Raw genomic sequence first — 14971 nt, 5'->3', positions numbered from 1 at the left:
GTATACTCAGCAGCACCTGGGTGGCTGAGTCAGTTAAGCATCTGTCTTTGACTCAGGTCATAATCTCGTGGTTCGTGAGTTCAAGCCCCACATCGGGCTCTGTGCTGTCCGTACAGGGCCTGCTGCAGATCCTCTGTGCCCCCCTCTCTCTCTGCCCCTCCTCTGCTTGCACTCTCTTTCTGTCTCTCTCAAAATAAATAAATAAACTTAAAAAAAAAAAAAAGAAAGAAAAAAGAAAAATCATCGAGTATAAAATAAAATGTTAAAAAAAAAAAAAAAAAAGCTCGGTCTAAACTCCCACCCTCCACCCCCTCTGATCCTATCTCCTCTCGGAATTCATCTTTCCAGAGATGAAAGTCCTAATTTTTCAACTCCAGCCCCACACAAAAGGAAATATTAACACAAGAGTGTAAGTGATAAACGCTCTGCATCCACGCAGTGTCATCTACTTCTCCCAGGGCTTCTCCACCCCTTCTCAGGGGACTGTCCCCTCCCCGCGGGGTGATGAGGGCAGGGATTGGTCTTCCAACCGACAGACACGGACAGTGAAGTCATGCCGTGGGAAGCTGTCTCCTGGCTCCCGGTGCCGCGTGCCTCCCGCTGTCTCCACTCACTGCCTGGCTCCATAAGAGCTCCGGGAGCGGAAAGGGAAGCAGGGGCAGACCCCCGGGCCCCGGGTCCACTCGCCTTGGTGAGGGCCGCAATTCTCTGAGCCAGCTCGGCCTCCACCTCCGGCAGCGTCTCGGCCTTGCGCATGGTCTGCTGCAGCTTCTGTTCCGCCACCTCCAGCAGCTCCTGCAGGTGTCGGGCCTTCTCCTCACACTAGCACGGGGTGGGCGGGGCGGGGCGGGGCGGGGGAGAGTTAAGAGGGGACACCGAAGCCTCCCGACCCTCTGCCCCAGCCTCAGGAGAGAGCAGGTGCCAGGCCAGAGAAGCAAAGGACAACCTTGGTTCTTGGCTGCCCAAGAGGCCTGGCTTCCCCTTTCCCAAGATGACCGGCGGCAGGACCCCCAAGGGCTCCTGGGCCACCAAGGGGAGGTTCCGGCATGACCACCAGGGCCTCCAGGGTCAAGTACGAGGCCTACCCCCACCCCATCGGGAGGAGTTACCTGACGGTGCAGGGACTCCTTATTGGCCAGCTCGTTCTCCAGTTTGTCGTTGAGGTCATGGATGGAGGTGGCCTCACGCTGAGCAGCCAGGTAGCGCTTCTCTAGTGTCGTGATTCTCTCCTCCATGTCCTCCTTCTGGGCCAGAGCCTGGGCAGGAGAGGAGGGGACAGGACGGAACGTCATCAGCTTCACCCCACTCCCATCCTGTCTGCACCTCCCCACCAATACCTGGCTGGCTGTATCTTCCCCACATCGCCCTGCCAGTTTCTGACCTTGACCCATCCCTCCCGCCACTCCTCCCCACAGTGGAGCCCACCCAGTATTCAGTCTTAAACCCCCCAGCCCTGGTCCGGCCCTCCCTCCACCCCCAGGGCATCCAAGCACCTCCCCTCCCGGGTGCCGAATGCCCCCAGTCAACCAGATGGGGCCGGGGGGTGGGGGCGGGGGGCCTTGCTCACCTCCCGGAGGTCCCGCTGGTGCTTGCTGCTCAGTTCCTCCGACTTGATGAGGTCCCGGCGGGCCGTGCCCAGGTCCTCCTCAAGCTCGGCCACGGTTGCTGTCAGGGTGACCAGTCGCTCCCGGGCCTGGCTCAACTCAAAGTTCTGCTTCTCCAGGAGCTCCTGCAGCTCCTCTACCCGGCCCGTGTCATCCTCCAGGGACAGTGAGCCACCAGTCAGTCCTCAGGGCCCAGGGTATCCCACTCCCCTGGCCCACCCCAGGGACAGCACAACCAGAGCAGACCACAGCTCTGCCTCCAATTTCAGGGCGCACCACCTTCTGCTGTCTCAGAATCTTGTAACCTAGGAAGGGGCCTGACTAGGGGAACAAAGGCTCAGAGAGAGAAGGGATCTCGCCTGACACCGACACACCAGGTAGACGGCACCTAGCGATTCAAGTGGACAACGTTATTATGAGCCAGCAGCACGTTGGGCGCACACACACGCTCAAGATCTATAGATTTCATTGCAGGCAGGGTGGGGGAAAGAAGGAGACAGAGGTGGCAATATTGGAGAAAGTCCCAAATTTAATTCAAGCATTTGCTCTGCTGAACTAAAGCGGGGTAGGGCCCTCACCTCCCATCTGGCGGAAGACCTGCCCCTGCCACGCAGTTTCCCATGACCCACCTTCCGCAGGCGCTTCGGTCCCAGCTCCACGGCCCCCTCCTCTTCTGCCGCTCCATCCCGTGCCCCTGCCCCCTGCTGCAGGGCAGATACCTGTAGGGCACAGCCCCCAGGGCAGTGAGTCAAAGAGGAGAGAACTTCCTGTATGTTCCAGACCCTTCGGAGTCCCCTGCCTCCCAGCCTCGCCTTGACCAGTCTCCAGCCTTGACGGTGGGAGAAATCCAGTGCAGAACAGGTTGGGGCGGATCAGTAAACCTGCTTCCTGGCTTCCAGGAGCCGTCTGCAGGTGAACGGTGGGCAGGCAGCTTACCTGCTGGTGGGCACCCGCCAGCTGCTCTTCCAAGGTGGTAACGCGCTCCAGGGCCGCTCGGAGCCGCTCCCGCACCTGCCCGCGGAAAGGGGAGATGAAGGAAGAAACAGGGACCCCACTGGACTCAGGCTGGAGGAGCCTGGGCTTGATCCACCAGCTTTGGGCATGAGGCAAAGCGAGGGACCTGCCAAGAGGCAAATTTCTGAGAGGGAACCTAAGAGGAGGACCTGGAGATCAGGCCGGTGGTAGTGGCGGGCGGGGCCAGTTATGAAGCGAGAAGGCTGTTTTCCCCAAGCACAGGATGCAGAAATTGCAGAGAAGGGTCTCACAGAGGCCCCAGGGAAGTGGGCCACGCGGTGGGCCAGGCTGGGTACCTTCTCATCCAGGGCCTTGTGGTGCTCAAACAACGACTTGAGGGCCTTCAGCACCTCCACCTCACTGGAGACCCCCGAAGGTGACTGGGCCTGGCGCTTGACCACAGTCATCCGTAGCGACCGCTCATGGCGGGACACCAGGCACTCCAGATGTTCCAGAAGCAACTGGCAGGGAGCAGGGGAGGGCAAGAGGGAGGGCTGTGAGCATGTGCCCCAGGGACTATGAGCAGGGTCCACATGACCACCGAGTGGACAGGAGTACAGCCATGTGCACTGCTGTTAAAACACCGAAATACTTCATGTTGGTAAATACCTGCTGCCCCAGTAGAACACCTGCCCCGAGCCAGCTGGCCTGGCCTCTCTCCCAGGACCCCGACCTTCCTATGACCACCCCCATCTATAGGTGAAAAGCCTAGCACCGACGGCTGAATCATTTGATCTCAGAACACAAGACAAAAAGACGTTAGGAAGGGGCGGGGGGTATGCCTGGCCCTGGCCATGCCAGCTCCCTTGGTCAAGGGGTCCACACACACATACACACACCAGGTCACCCACTTACCCTTGTGTTATTCCGCTCTGCTTTCAGCTCTGATATCTCTTCCTCCCTTTCTAGAAGTTGCTCCCGACACATGCTCAGCTCCCGGGTTAAGGTGGCAAATTCCTGAAAACCCCCAAGGCCTCTGAGTGCTTGGGGATTTGCCCCCTAACCGGTGTCCTGCATGCCCACGTCAATGGTGGGATCATCTCACCCATCCCTTACTTCCAGCACCTGCCCCCAGAAAAGTCCCCATCCATCTGTATCGCGGGGCTATAAACCAAAGCCAGCATGTGCATCCCTAGAGGGGTCCACATCTCTGCGCCCTCCATGCATTCCAAGTATGTGTTAGGGTACCAGGGACAGAGGTGGAAACAAGAGTGAGAAAGTCACCGAATCTGCTTTGCAGCCCCCTGCCCCTCCAGCCAACAGTATAACCTGATTATGTCCTTCCTATTTTGTATTTCTATTTCCCCAACAACCCGATGACAGCATCCTTTAGAAACAGACGGAGGGGAGTCTCCCCTTATGGTAAGGTCCCAAGATATTAGTCAAGGAAGAGAGGGGGCTTTGAAGGGAGTACCTCGGGGAGCTCCCTCCCACCCGCTCCCCAGGGCTTTGCAAGCTGCAGGTGGCTGGTGAAATAAGGATCCATGGACAGGGGAGCAAGACAGCCTGCAGACCTGCTCAGTCCGCCATTTGGCTTTAGCACACATCCTAGGGATCCCCACTCACTTACTCCAGGGCTGCATCCCGGGGCTTGATGGCAGGGCACTTGCACTGGCCTTACTGGGTAACCATGCTCAAAGTATCCCTTTGAGGGGCCCTGTTCCCACGCTGTCAGGCCCACACACCGTGAGACACCTTTTCAACCCACCCATCTGGGTCAGGACAAGCACACAGGGGTGAGAAGCTGGCCTCACATTTCCAGGTCCATCATATCCTATTAAATTAGACACAGGGGTGCCTCGTGGCTCGGTTGATTAAGCATCCGATTCTTCGCTTAGGCTCAGGTCATGATCTTCTGGTTCTTGAGTTCGAGCCCTGCATCAGGCTCCACTCTGATAGCATGGAGCCTGCTTGGGATTCTTTCTCTCTCCCTCTCTCTCTGCCCCTCCCTTGCTCATGCTCTCTTTCTCTAAAAAAAAATAAATAAATACTAATAAAAACTAAAGTAGACATCACCTTATTCCAGAAAAGTTTTCAGAGAGGTGACGCAAACCCTGTGGCTGCCCAGCGTCTGGGAGTGACTGAACAGTAGCTGCAGCCCGGTCCTAACCTAAAGCTTCCTTCACACACCAAGGACTCATGACGGAAGGAAAAATTCCAAAGCAGTCCCCACTGATCACTTCAGATCAGGCAACAGGGGATAAGAAGGGCTGTGGGAAGGGCACAGAGACCCAGGGATGCCCGAGCCTGAGAAGTCTCAGACTTCTAACCCTGTTCCTGGATTACTGCTTTCTGTCAAGGCCATGGCCAAAGGTGGAAAGCCAGGCCTGGTGCCAGTGCTGCTCCACTCCTTAGTTTACACACACACACACACACACACACACACACACACACACACACACGTACCCAGAGGCAGGACTCGGCACGCCCCCAGCCCCATGCCCTGACACCACCACGAGGGCTCTCTCCTCTCCCTTCCTGGGCTCCCCACCCCAGAACACCTGCCTCCTCCCCAACTCTAGCCCATCTGACACACTGCTGCCAGGATAATCTCCCAAAGCATGGCATTGTCTACAACGCTGAACATAAACTTCTTACCCTGGTTTTCAAGTTTCTTTCTCATGGTTCCTTTTTCATATACCCTAAGATCTGGTCAACCTGGGTCTCCTGCTACATCCAATCACCAGCAAACCATCCTAATTCCACACCTTTGCTCAATGGGCTCCCTCCCCATGGAAAGCCCGACCCTCTGTCACCACCTGATGAAATCACATGTAGCTTTCAAAGCCCGTCTCAATGGATATACCTCCTTGGGACCCTCCAGACTCCCCAGTGGAAGATTCTCTCCCTCCTCTGAAAACTGTCTGGAACAGTGGTTAAGAGCACCATCTTAGAAGTCCATGGTTTAACCACAAATACTGTGGGCACCTACCGTGTACCAGGTCCCTGAGTACATACACAAGAAACACATAATCCCTGCCCTCCTGAAGTTCCCAGTGTGCGGCTGGAATCAGATCTCAGCTCTGCCCCATTAGCTGTGTGACCCTGGACAAGTCATCTAGCCTGTTTGAACCTCCATCTCTATCTGTAAGACACAAGTAGAGGCCACCCTCGTGTGTTGCTACAATGACCAAATGAGCCAACGCATGGAAAGCACTTAGCACAAGTCCACCAAAGGCGGCTACTTTTACCACCATTTCAGCAACCCTTTGGAGCCCCTCTTCTCTTCCCCTGCTTGGTCTTCCGGTCATTTGGGTTTTTAACCCATCTCCTTTATAGCCTGTGGGCCCCAGGGCCAGGGACTGGCTCCTTCATTCTAGGGCTTGTTCGGGGCCTCATGCACAGTCAGCGAGGTCCTCTCACGCCATTTCTTCCCCAGGGCTCCATATCCCTCTTGATGAAGCATCACAAGACTCTGCCCCCCACCACTTCTGAGCTCCCAGTAGGAGATTTCCGCAGCCCTCCTGGGTTCACCTCAGTTCTCCTCCCCACAGGTGGGGAAAGAGCCTGGGGCTGAGTCGGGAGCCGTGTGGCTCCTCAGAGCTTCCTCCCCGGTCGCAGCAGCACCCTCACAGGCTGTGCAACTGACTAACCTCCTCGAGCTTCACCTCCATCATTTATAAAACAGAGACGATGGCGGTAACAGTACCAGCTTCATAGCTATGAGCATTTAGTGGGGGCAAACCGCACACACAGTGCTTAGTACACGGAAAACAGAAATGATGACCATCGTTGCTAGTGGTAGTGGTGTTGATTTAGGAGCATGAGACAGGTGTCAAGACCCCTGGCTTGTAGGTTCAGCTCTGCCTAGAATTTTCTATGTGATACCCATTGTTTTTTCCATCTGTGCATTAAGAGGACTAGATGCTCTCTAAAGCTTCTCCATTTCCACCCTCTGTGATTCCCCACCCACCACCTCCAAGAATAGGGCACTGGTGAGGATCAGTCAAGGCGGAAGTGTCTTTCCAGTCTAGGGTGCCACCTGGTGACCGCATGGGCTCACTGCAGTTGGCAGCTATGGCTGGGTTTTTCTCCCGCATCAAATTCCATCCATTTCTCCAGGTGAAGCCAATGCCAGCCTGAGGAGCTTGGGAGTGACAGGGAAAGGATTTATGTAGGGAGATGAAGGAAAGTTAAATGCTCTGTGAATTCCATTTGTCGATACGCAAACAGATGCAGATAAGCTGAGGGCCCAGAGTGTGCAGGGCTCAGCAGGGCTCAGCAGGGCTCAGCAGGGCGGGGTGGGGGTGGGGGGGTGGGGAGGGGGGCAGAATGTGGGGAGGTGCAGACAATCAGGCCTTACCTGGGGGAGGGCGGAGTTAAGGTGGCGCTGGAGCTGGTCCCGCTCATGCAGGGCATCTTGGAGCCGGCTCTGCGTGGCTGCCAAGGTCTCCTGACTCTCCCGAAGGGACTCCAGCAACTTCTCCCGCTCATCCAGCATGTTCACCATCAGCTGCTCAAAGTTGGCGTCAGCATCGGCGCCATGGGGGGGCCCCAGGGGGTCCCCCTCGTTGATTGTGGGCATCACCTCACACATGGTGGGGGTGGACAGGGCCTTCTCAGCGTCGGGGGACAGGGGAGGGGTTCACAGGGTTGGCACTTCCAGGGGGACCCAGTGCATGGGTCTCAGAGCAGACAGCGCCAGGTGAGTGGGCAGGTGGGCAGGGGCTTCTCCCATGGCATCAGTCGCTCTTGCTCTGAAAGGGGCCTGGTGCCCAGAGTGCCCCTGTGGAATGGAGCCAGAGGGCCTGGCTTAACCTCTCAGGGCTGGGGCTGGGTGCCCTATGTCCCCAGACAAGCGGGCAGCAGCCGAGTGTGGCCATGACAGGCAGGGAGAGCAGGGCTGGAAGAGGGCCCTTCCTTAGGCTGAGTGCTGGAGCCTGGCAGAGTCCCAGCTGGGTCTAGCGACACCCATCGTTTCTGGAGGGCAGTGGTCTGTGGGAGAAGAGGCTGTGGTGAGGACCAGCTGAGGAAAGAAGGGCATCCAGGGGAGGGGATGGCGGCGGGGTGGGGGGGGGGGGGGGGAGGAAACAGGACCTGGACCAGAACGTGGGGGAGGAGAAGGAGATGTCAGCGCACGCCCCTCCTCCAGGCTTACTCACTCACTCGGATGGCGCCTTCCTTAGTTCTCCCAAGGAACGCACATGCCCGCTGCCGTAGCCTCTGCCTCCAGCTCTCCCCACCCCCCAGCTGTCAGAAGTGCAGCCGCAGTGGAGTGGTTCCCCACCCACGTGGCTCACTGGCCAAATATAGAAATGATTCAGTCAGTGGCAGGGGAGCAGCCAGCAGGCTGCCCAGAGTCCTCCTGAGACCCAGGGGTGGGAAAGTGAAAGGGGGGTAAATAGGGTCTCTGCCCCCACCATAGCCTTCCCCCCTGCACTCAGGCCGAGGTAAGCACAGAAGGGGCTAAAGGGCTCTAAGCGGGTGTAAACCCACACAGGGTGCACTATTAGGGTCACAGGAGACAAGGCCAGGGTACCTCCTACCCTGACCACTGACCCAGTACGGTTCCTTGGAAAGGCACGGGCTGGGCACTGGGTGGCAGAGAGCCCTGACCTGCTCCATGCCCATCATTTGGAAAAGAGGCTCCAGGGGCGCCTGGGTGGCTCAGTCGGTTGAGCAGCTGACTTCAGTTCAGGTCATGATCTCGCGGTTCGTGAGTTTGAGCCCCGCGTCAGGCTCTGTGCTGACAGCTCAGAGTCTGGAGCCTGTTTCAGATTCTGTGTCTCCCTCTCTCTGACCCTCCCCCGTTCATGCTCTGTCTCTGTCTCAAAAATAAATAAACGTTAAAAAAAAAAATTAAAAAAAAAAAAAAAAGGAAAAGAGGCTCCAGCTCAAGTCGCCCCTCCTCCTGAAACCTGGCAGAGAGCAGGCTTCCGTTCTGAAGTCGTGGCCCGCGACTTCCGTGTCGGAGCAGGAACTGAATGATGCGAAGGAACCCATGGTCAGGTGGGGGTAAAGGGTGTCAGTCTCCCGAGGTGTGCGGGCCCCTGCGCGTGGCCGGGAATCTTCTCCCGCCGTGTAACGGCCCATCGCTGCCACTGCCAACAGGCTGGTTTCCCTGCTGGGGAACGTGTGCCCAGCCTAGCCTTGAGAACACCTTGAGCCCGGCGCGGGGAAGCCCGGTGGTCAGAGCAAAGAATGGTGTGCCAAGGAAGGCAGGGTGCAGCTGGGGATTCCTCTGCCTGCCATTGCCTTCCAACCCCCCTGCCCACTGCCAGGAGGCCACTACTTTAATCCGTTTCGGAAGAGCTCTTGCTGCATGAGAAATAGGATGTGAGGCAGTCAGCACGGTAATGGGCACACACAGGAGATGCTCTCTAAACAATGCTTTCCTTCCTTTCCCTCCTCTTACCATCTGGGGGACACAGGGACTGCGTCTTGTCCACCCCTCGCCCCGGGTGGCAGACTGGGCAACAGGCAGACTGGGACGGTCAGGGGAAAGGCAGGAGGTATGAGGACCCGATGCGAGGAAAGAAGTTGGACGTTGGGCAGCCCCCAGCCTGTGGCAGGGCTGAACCCAGCAGGGAAACCAGAGAAGGACCAAGCCTCTTCTACCTGAACCCACCTATCATCCCCCGCTTGCCCCCCCCCCCACAAAGTACTCATGATCCAGGCAGAAATGGGAGCAGCAAGAGGGAGGCTGGGGAGGAATGTGGGCCTAGATCAGACACAAGCTAGAGCACCAGCTTGAGAACTCCTGAGCTCACCCCCACAGTCCTTCCCAGGGGGCCCAGGGGTTCAGGCAGGCATGTGGGTACGCCCACACACATGCACGCGTGCACGCACACATGCATACAAGCAGACGCGGAACTATGGGGACCTAGGACATACACGTGTGGCCACACACATGCTCCCAGACCCAAACTGGACACAGACTCTGATCCAGGGGATCCTTTCCCCAAGCTGGAAGCCACCGTGGAGGGCTGGGTCCCTAGCAGCTACAGAGGTCAAAAGTAGCACCCTGGTCTGCACCCTCCCAGCCCAACGTCCCTGCCCCACAGAGCAGATGGGAGTAGACAGGAGGGGCTGCTACCCCAGTCTTGCCAGAAGTGCCAACTCACTAATGCCAATAATAGCGATTCCTCCAATTCTCCCTCCCACTGTGCTCACGACCCTCACCCCGAATGCTCTAATCTGTGAGGCTGAAAGACCACAACCTCTCCAAACTCACCAGCTGCCAGGCCCTCGTCCCCTCCCACTCCCCCATCCCACTCCAAGAAGAAATGAGAGAGAAGTGAGGGTCCGGCTGGGAAAGAGGCTCCTTGTGACAGAACCTGTCCTCGGAAGAAGAGTGTAGTGCACTCAGGAGCTCAGGGTCCTGGGAACAGCCTCAGTCCAACAGATCCCCAGGCATCCTGCAGTGTAGTAAGAGAGGAAGGAGCCCAGAGCCGGGACTCTGGACACCTCGGGTGCAGTTCTGCCACAGACCAGCCGGATGACCTTGGGCTTGTCGCCACCTACTGAGAGCTCTGCTGTAAGATGGAACCCACGACCCTTGCTCTGCCCACCTTCGAGGGATGAGATCACAGATAACACAGAGCTGGGAAAAGCAGAAAGCACCCCATGATTGCAGGGGCGTGTGAATTACCTTAGTAGAGGGCAAAGGCAGGCCTGTGGGAGGGCTTGTCCTAGCTCCTACGGAAAAGGGGCTGGGAGGTTCTCAGGAAGGAAGAACAGACCTCAGGCTGCCCTCCGGGATGTGCTGGCTATTTGGTCCAGCTTGGCCTCCCCCAATCCTCCTGGTCTTTCTGGCAACTGAGAAGCTGGCTGCCCCCAGCCTTTCCCAGCCTCCCTCCCAACCAGGTGCCAGGTAACCACTCCACTTCCGCTAGTGAAATGGCATCACGTAGAGCAGGTTGAGGATGAGCCCAGAGGGCGATGCCAGGCAGATGCCCCGAGATGGCTGGCCAGGACCCCCCTACCCTGCCCCCACTTGTGCAGCACGGTGAACAACAGCCAGGAGCTCTAGGGCAACCGGGTCGGGACACCTGGCTCCTTCTGGCTCCAGGGCCGGCTTTAAATAGCGCAATTATCATCTCAGCCTAACAGAAGCCTCTTCAACTCCTGCACAATTTCTAAGTAACACTCACAGGTCCTGATTCAGAGGCGACAGCTACCAGCCCCCAAAGTGAGCATTTGAGGGGCTTTGCCGGTGAGGAGTACGGGCAGGCTGTGACACCGAGGAAGAGGGCTCCAGAGAGAGCAGGCATGAGTGTGAGTGCAAGTGTGTGAGTGTGTATGGAGGGGTCGGACCCACACCAGGTGTCTGGACTCATAAACACAGAAGAGGCAAATCTGAGGCCTCTCTGGCTTTCCAAGAGTCACCCCCCCCCCACCCCATCTCTTCCCAACAAACAGAAGGGCTGTGCACTTGACTTGGGTCTGATGCTCTGGCTGGACACACACACACACACACACACACACACACACACACACACGGGCCGGCTCCCTACTGCCCTACCAGATGGCAGGCCCCACCATGGTGAGGGAGCTCATCGAGGGCAAAGCTGGTGGCCCTGTAGAGGCCAAAGGGTTAGGGCAAAGCTGGCTGGAGCTGTGCCCAAATGTGAGTGGGCCACGAGCTTGGCCAAGAGGGGGCCTCAGGGTGAAGCCCCTCGGAGCAAGGAGGCAAAAGAGGAGGGCCGTGCTCCCTTCCTTCCCATGCTCCCACTCAACTGGAGGAAGGGGAGGGAGGTGGTCCTCTAGGAAAATAACACTGATTATGATAGCAGCTCTGACGTGCTCGATACCAGGCACTGGGCTGTCGGTTAACATCTATTAATTTACGTCCATCCTCACAATTCCTCACGAGGAAGACCCAATTCTTCCAATTCTTCCCAGTGAGAACTGGGTCTCAGAGTCATGTAACGAAGTCTACGCAGCTGGTAAGAGGAAGAACTAGGATTCGATCCCGGTCTGTCTGACTCCAAGGAGGAGGGGAAGGCAGTTGAGAAAGGGAAGACAGGCCATGACTCCTTTGCCATTTCTCGCCCTTGTCCAGGGACAAGGCAGCCTAGGGACATATCGCCTTGGCTTCCCCCACCCCCGTGCCCCCTGGGGAAGGCCTCTGCACAGCAGCCACCATGGTCACTTGCCCATTGGAAGTGACTCATTTCCAAGGCCTCATCCGCCACCCACCTGAAACCCTCCCCCGACCCCAGATGCCCTAAGGACTCCAAACCGAGCTGTCAACAGTCCCCTGAGCCCCACACCCCACACCACACTCCCGCAAGAACTTCAGAAACAGCCCTCAGCTCCCCTCACCCTGCGGGGTTTTCAGATACAATCCTCTGAATGAAGTCCAGCTGCCCACCTCTCCTTCCCTCTAACCCAGAAGCTTCTCCTCCCTCCCCCCTCTCCCTGTTCAGCCCACCACCCCCAAAAGCCTCACCCTCACTCTTCCTCTCCCCCGAGAGCCCAGTGAGTCTCCTCCCCTGCTACTCCCTACCCTGGGGTCATGCTCCCAGACCCACCATGTTGCTCACCAGCTTCTAGCATCTCACCCAGCCTGCCTCAGTGGCCCCTTCCATGTCAGTCTAAGGCACTTCCGCTCACCCTTCCAAGCCCATCTCAAACACTATTTCCTCCACGGAGCCCTTTCTGATTCTCCTACAGGTAAGACTGGCCCTTCGACAGACCCGGCATGGCCCTTTCTTTATACCTGTCTCTGTGACACATCATCGCATCTGAATACTCTGGGGTGAGAACCATTTCCTACTTGTCTTTGGATGCTCCAGCCAGGGGCCTAACATACATGGAACTGAACAGATACGTGTGGCAGAGTCATTTCTGGGCAGACCATCGCTGACCAAGTTCAAAGAAGAGGAACTCCAAAAGAGTGAATACTGGCCCAAGGCCCGGGAGCAGGTTCCTTTCTCTTGCCCTCTGAAAAGTAAAGCTTCTTGAGAGCAAGACAGGCGCCCCTCCTCCCTTGCAAGGCTCTGGAGCAGGCTGATGGGCCTGATTGCCGGCTCCCCCACTGACCACACATGCGACTCTGGAAAGAGACTTCATCTGTCTGAGCCTCGGTTCCTCATCTGTGAAGTGGAGAGGATAGCCAGGCCCGCCTCGGACAGCCCAGCTGATATGTAGATCACTGGCGTTAATGCACCCAGAGCACTGAGGTCATTGTCCAACACATAGTCAGTGTTAACTCTTAGCACCCCAGGCCGCTAAGGCACCTCAAGGCAGGGCTCACTCTAAGTACAGTAAGAAAACTAAAAATCCAGGAAGCCATTCCCAGAGAAAAACCCTTAGAAAAGCTCTCCTGACAGTTTCTCACTGCTGGGTGGCTACATGTCCCTTCAGAAGTATCCAGTTCTCCGGGCCCCCCGAAAAGACCGGCAGTGAGACTATCTCTCTGGGCTTCCAGTTTCCAAATCTGGAAAATGAAGGCCAGAACACAATACACTCTACTGATCTTATAGGTTGTCATGAGGGTCCAAGGAGATAAGAGACAGAAACTGTTAACGAGGAATAAAAAACCCTACCCAAGTGTCAGTTAGCACCCACTGCCAGACCCAGGCACTCTCCTTCCTAATGCTGGGTGCACTCAGATAGACGCAGGGAGCGAAGTCTCTATCCGGCAGGTTCCCCAAGCCTGTATCTGTGAAGCCCATCTCCCCAGCGGCTCCCCAGTAGTCAGGTATGGGCCACCTTCTTCCCAAGACACGGCCTATCGCTTAGGTGAACATACAACTTACCGTCCAAACCAGGACCTTCTTTCTTTTTTTATTATTTTTTTTAACATTTATTTATTTTTGAGAGAGAGAGAGAGAGAGAGGCAGAGAGACAGAGAATGAGTGAGAGGAGGGGCAGAGAGAGAAGGAGACAGAATCCGAAGCGGGCTCCAGGCTCTGAGCTGTCAGCACAGAGCCCAACGTGGGGCCCAAACCCACAAACTGCAAGATCGTGACCTGAGCTGAAGTCGGATGCTTAACCGACTGAGCCACCCAGGCGCCCCAAACCAGGACCTTCTTGAGAATGGATGGAGGCGCTGCTAACAATCACACCAGGACATGGGTGTGAACCAGGCTACCTTGGACATACCTGGCTGCATGGTCACCCTCACTGTCACCACCCCAGGAAGACTAACGTCAAAGGCTAGTGGGGAAAGAAAGACTGTGAGTCTCCTCTTCTAAATACTTCCTCTTCTAAAATACCCAAAAGTATAGCCATCACAACTACCTCTTTAAACGAAGGCAGGATTTAGAGACTATGAGAGAGTACCTTTAGGGGCAGCCCAGGAGGAAAAAGGGCACAGAGGTGGGGCACCCGGGTGGCTCAGTCATTTAAGCGTCCGACCTCAGTTCAGGTCATGATCTGGCGGTTTGTGAGTTCAAGCCCCACATTGGGCTCTGTGCTGACAGCTCAGAGCCTGGAGCCTGCTTCGGATTCTGTCTCCTTCTCTCTCTGCCCCTCCCCACTTGTGCTCTGTCTCTCTGTCTCTCAAAAATAAAATGAATGTAAAAAAATGTAAATGTAAAAAAAAAAAATGTTTCTAAAAGCGTGAGCAGGGAAGGGGCAGAGAGAGGGAGAAAAAGAATCCCAAGCAGGCTCCTCGCTGTTAGCGCAAAGCCCCACATAGGGCTCGATCTCGTGAACCCTGAGATCATGACCTGAGCTGAAATCAAGAGTGAGGTCTGATGGAGCCACTCAGGCGCCCCCGAGCTCCCTTTTCTTCATTTAATCTCGTCCGCTCCAAATCTGTCACTGTGGCCGACCACCTGATTAAGGTTTCGTGTGCATAAGAGGGTTCCAAGTCTAAAAAGAGGTTAGAAAAACCCCGGGCTAAGCACTGTCTACAGGAGACCCCTGCCAAAATAAGCACATGTTCCCTCAAAGAGTCAGCACGTCAATGGCACACAGCAGTAAAGCTGAGAAGGCTACCCAGGTGGCACTGGGGGCCCACCAACTCTTTCCCACATTCTGAATGTCTCACAGATCATACGCTTGCATTAACCAAAACGTAAGGCTGGGCCACTGCACACAGCACATACGTGGCTTTGGCTGAACCTCCATCATCAGGTTCGGTAACCCGGGCCAAGTTCTGCTAAGCAGAGCCAGGGTCTAACACTCACAGATGTCCTTAAATAAGGTTTGCAGAAGAAGAAACAAAGTAGTAAGTGTGGCATATCTGGGGAATAAGAAATCTTTCAGAACTAGGGTCCCTGTAGGACAAATGGGGTTCTGCTGGTGTTGAAAAAAAACAAAAATGCTCAGAAGACTCTGTATTGGTAGATCAGCCCATCAGATTAGGGAGCGGTCACACCACAGAAAACAGAACTTCCCAGGCGGGGGGGGATCAGGGACACAAGATGGAAGTGCTGTCAGGCACCAGGGCACGAAAG

General features: G+C 56.2%; 1 protein-coding gene across 9 annotated transcripts in view; it reads right to left on the bottom strand.

The window, feature by feature from the left end:
• Positions 1–14971, bottom strand: part of PPFIA4 (PPFI scaffold protein A4) — a 51095-nt gene that overhangs the window by 30958 nt on the left and 5166 nt on the right. For 5 of the 9 annotated variants that reach the window (XM_060644121.3, XM_060644124.3, XM_060644126.3 and 2 more), the window contains exons 2-9: positions 6922–7553; positions 3474–3575; positions 2915–3079; positions 2541–2615; positions 2234–2323; positions 1568–1759; positions 1110–1256; positions 688–822 (exon numbers count right to left, since the gene is read on the bottom strand). In XM_060644121.3, the coding sequence (XP_060500104.2) occupies positions 688–822; positions 1110–1256; positions 1568–1759; positions 2234–2323; positions 2541–2615; positions 2915–3079; positions 3474–3575; positions 6922–7155 (1140 nt within the window). In that variant the 5' untranslated portion in view covers positions 7156–7553. Of the gene's footprint in view, positions 1–687; positions 823–1109; positions 1257–1567; positions 1760–2233; positions 2324–2540; positions 2616–2914; positions 3080–3473; positions 3576–6921; positions 7554–7720; positions 7823–14971 lie in introns of those variants that run through there. The other 4 variants (XM_060644127.3, XM_060644129.3, XM_060644122.3 and 1 more) reach the window with 3 other exon arrangements.

Source organism: Panthera onca, chromosome F1 (genome assembly GCF_046562875.1).
Source record: "Panthera onca isolate mPanOnc1 chromosome F1, mPanOnc1 haplotype 2, whole genome shotgun sequence".
In the NCBI taxonomy this organism is placed as follows: Eukaryota; Metazoa; Chordata; class Mammalia; order Carnivora; family Felidae; genus Panthera; species Panthera onca.
This window is presented reverse-complemented; position numbering and strand designations above follow the sequence as displayed.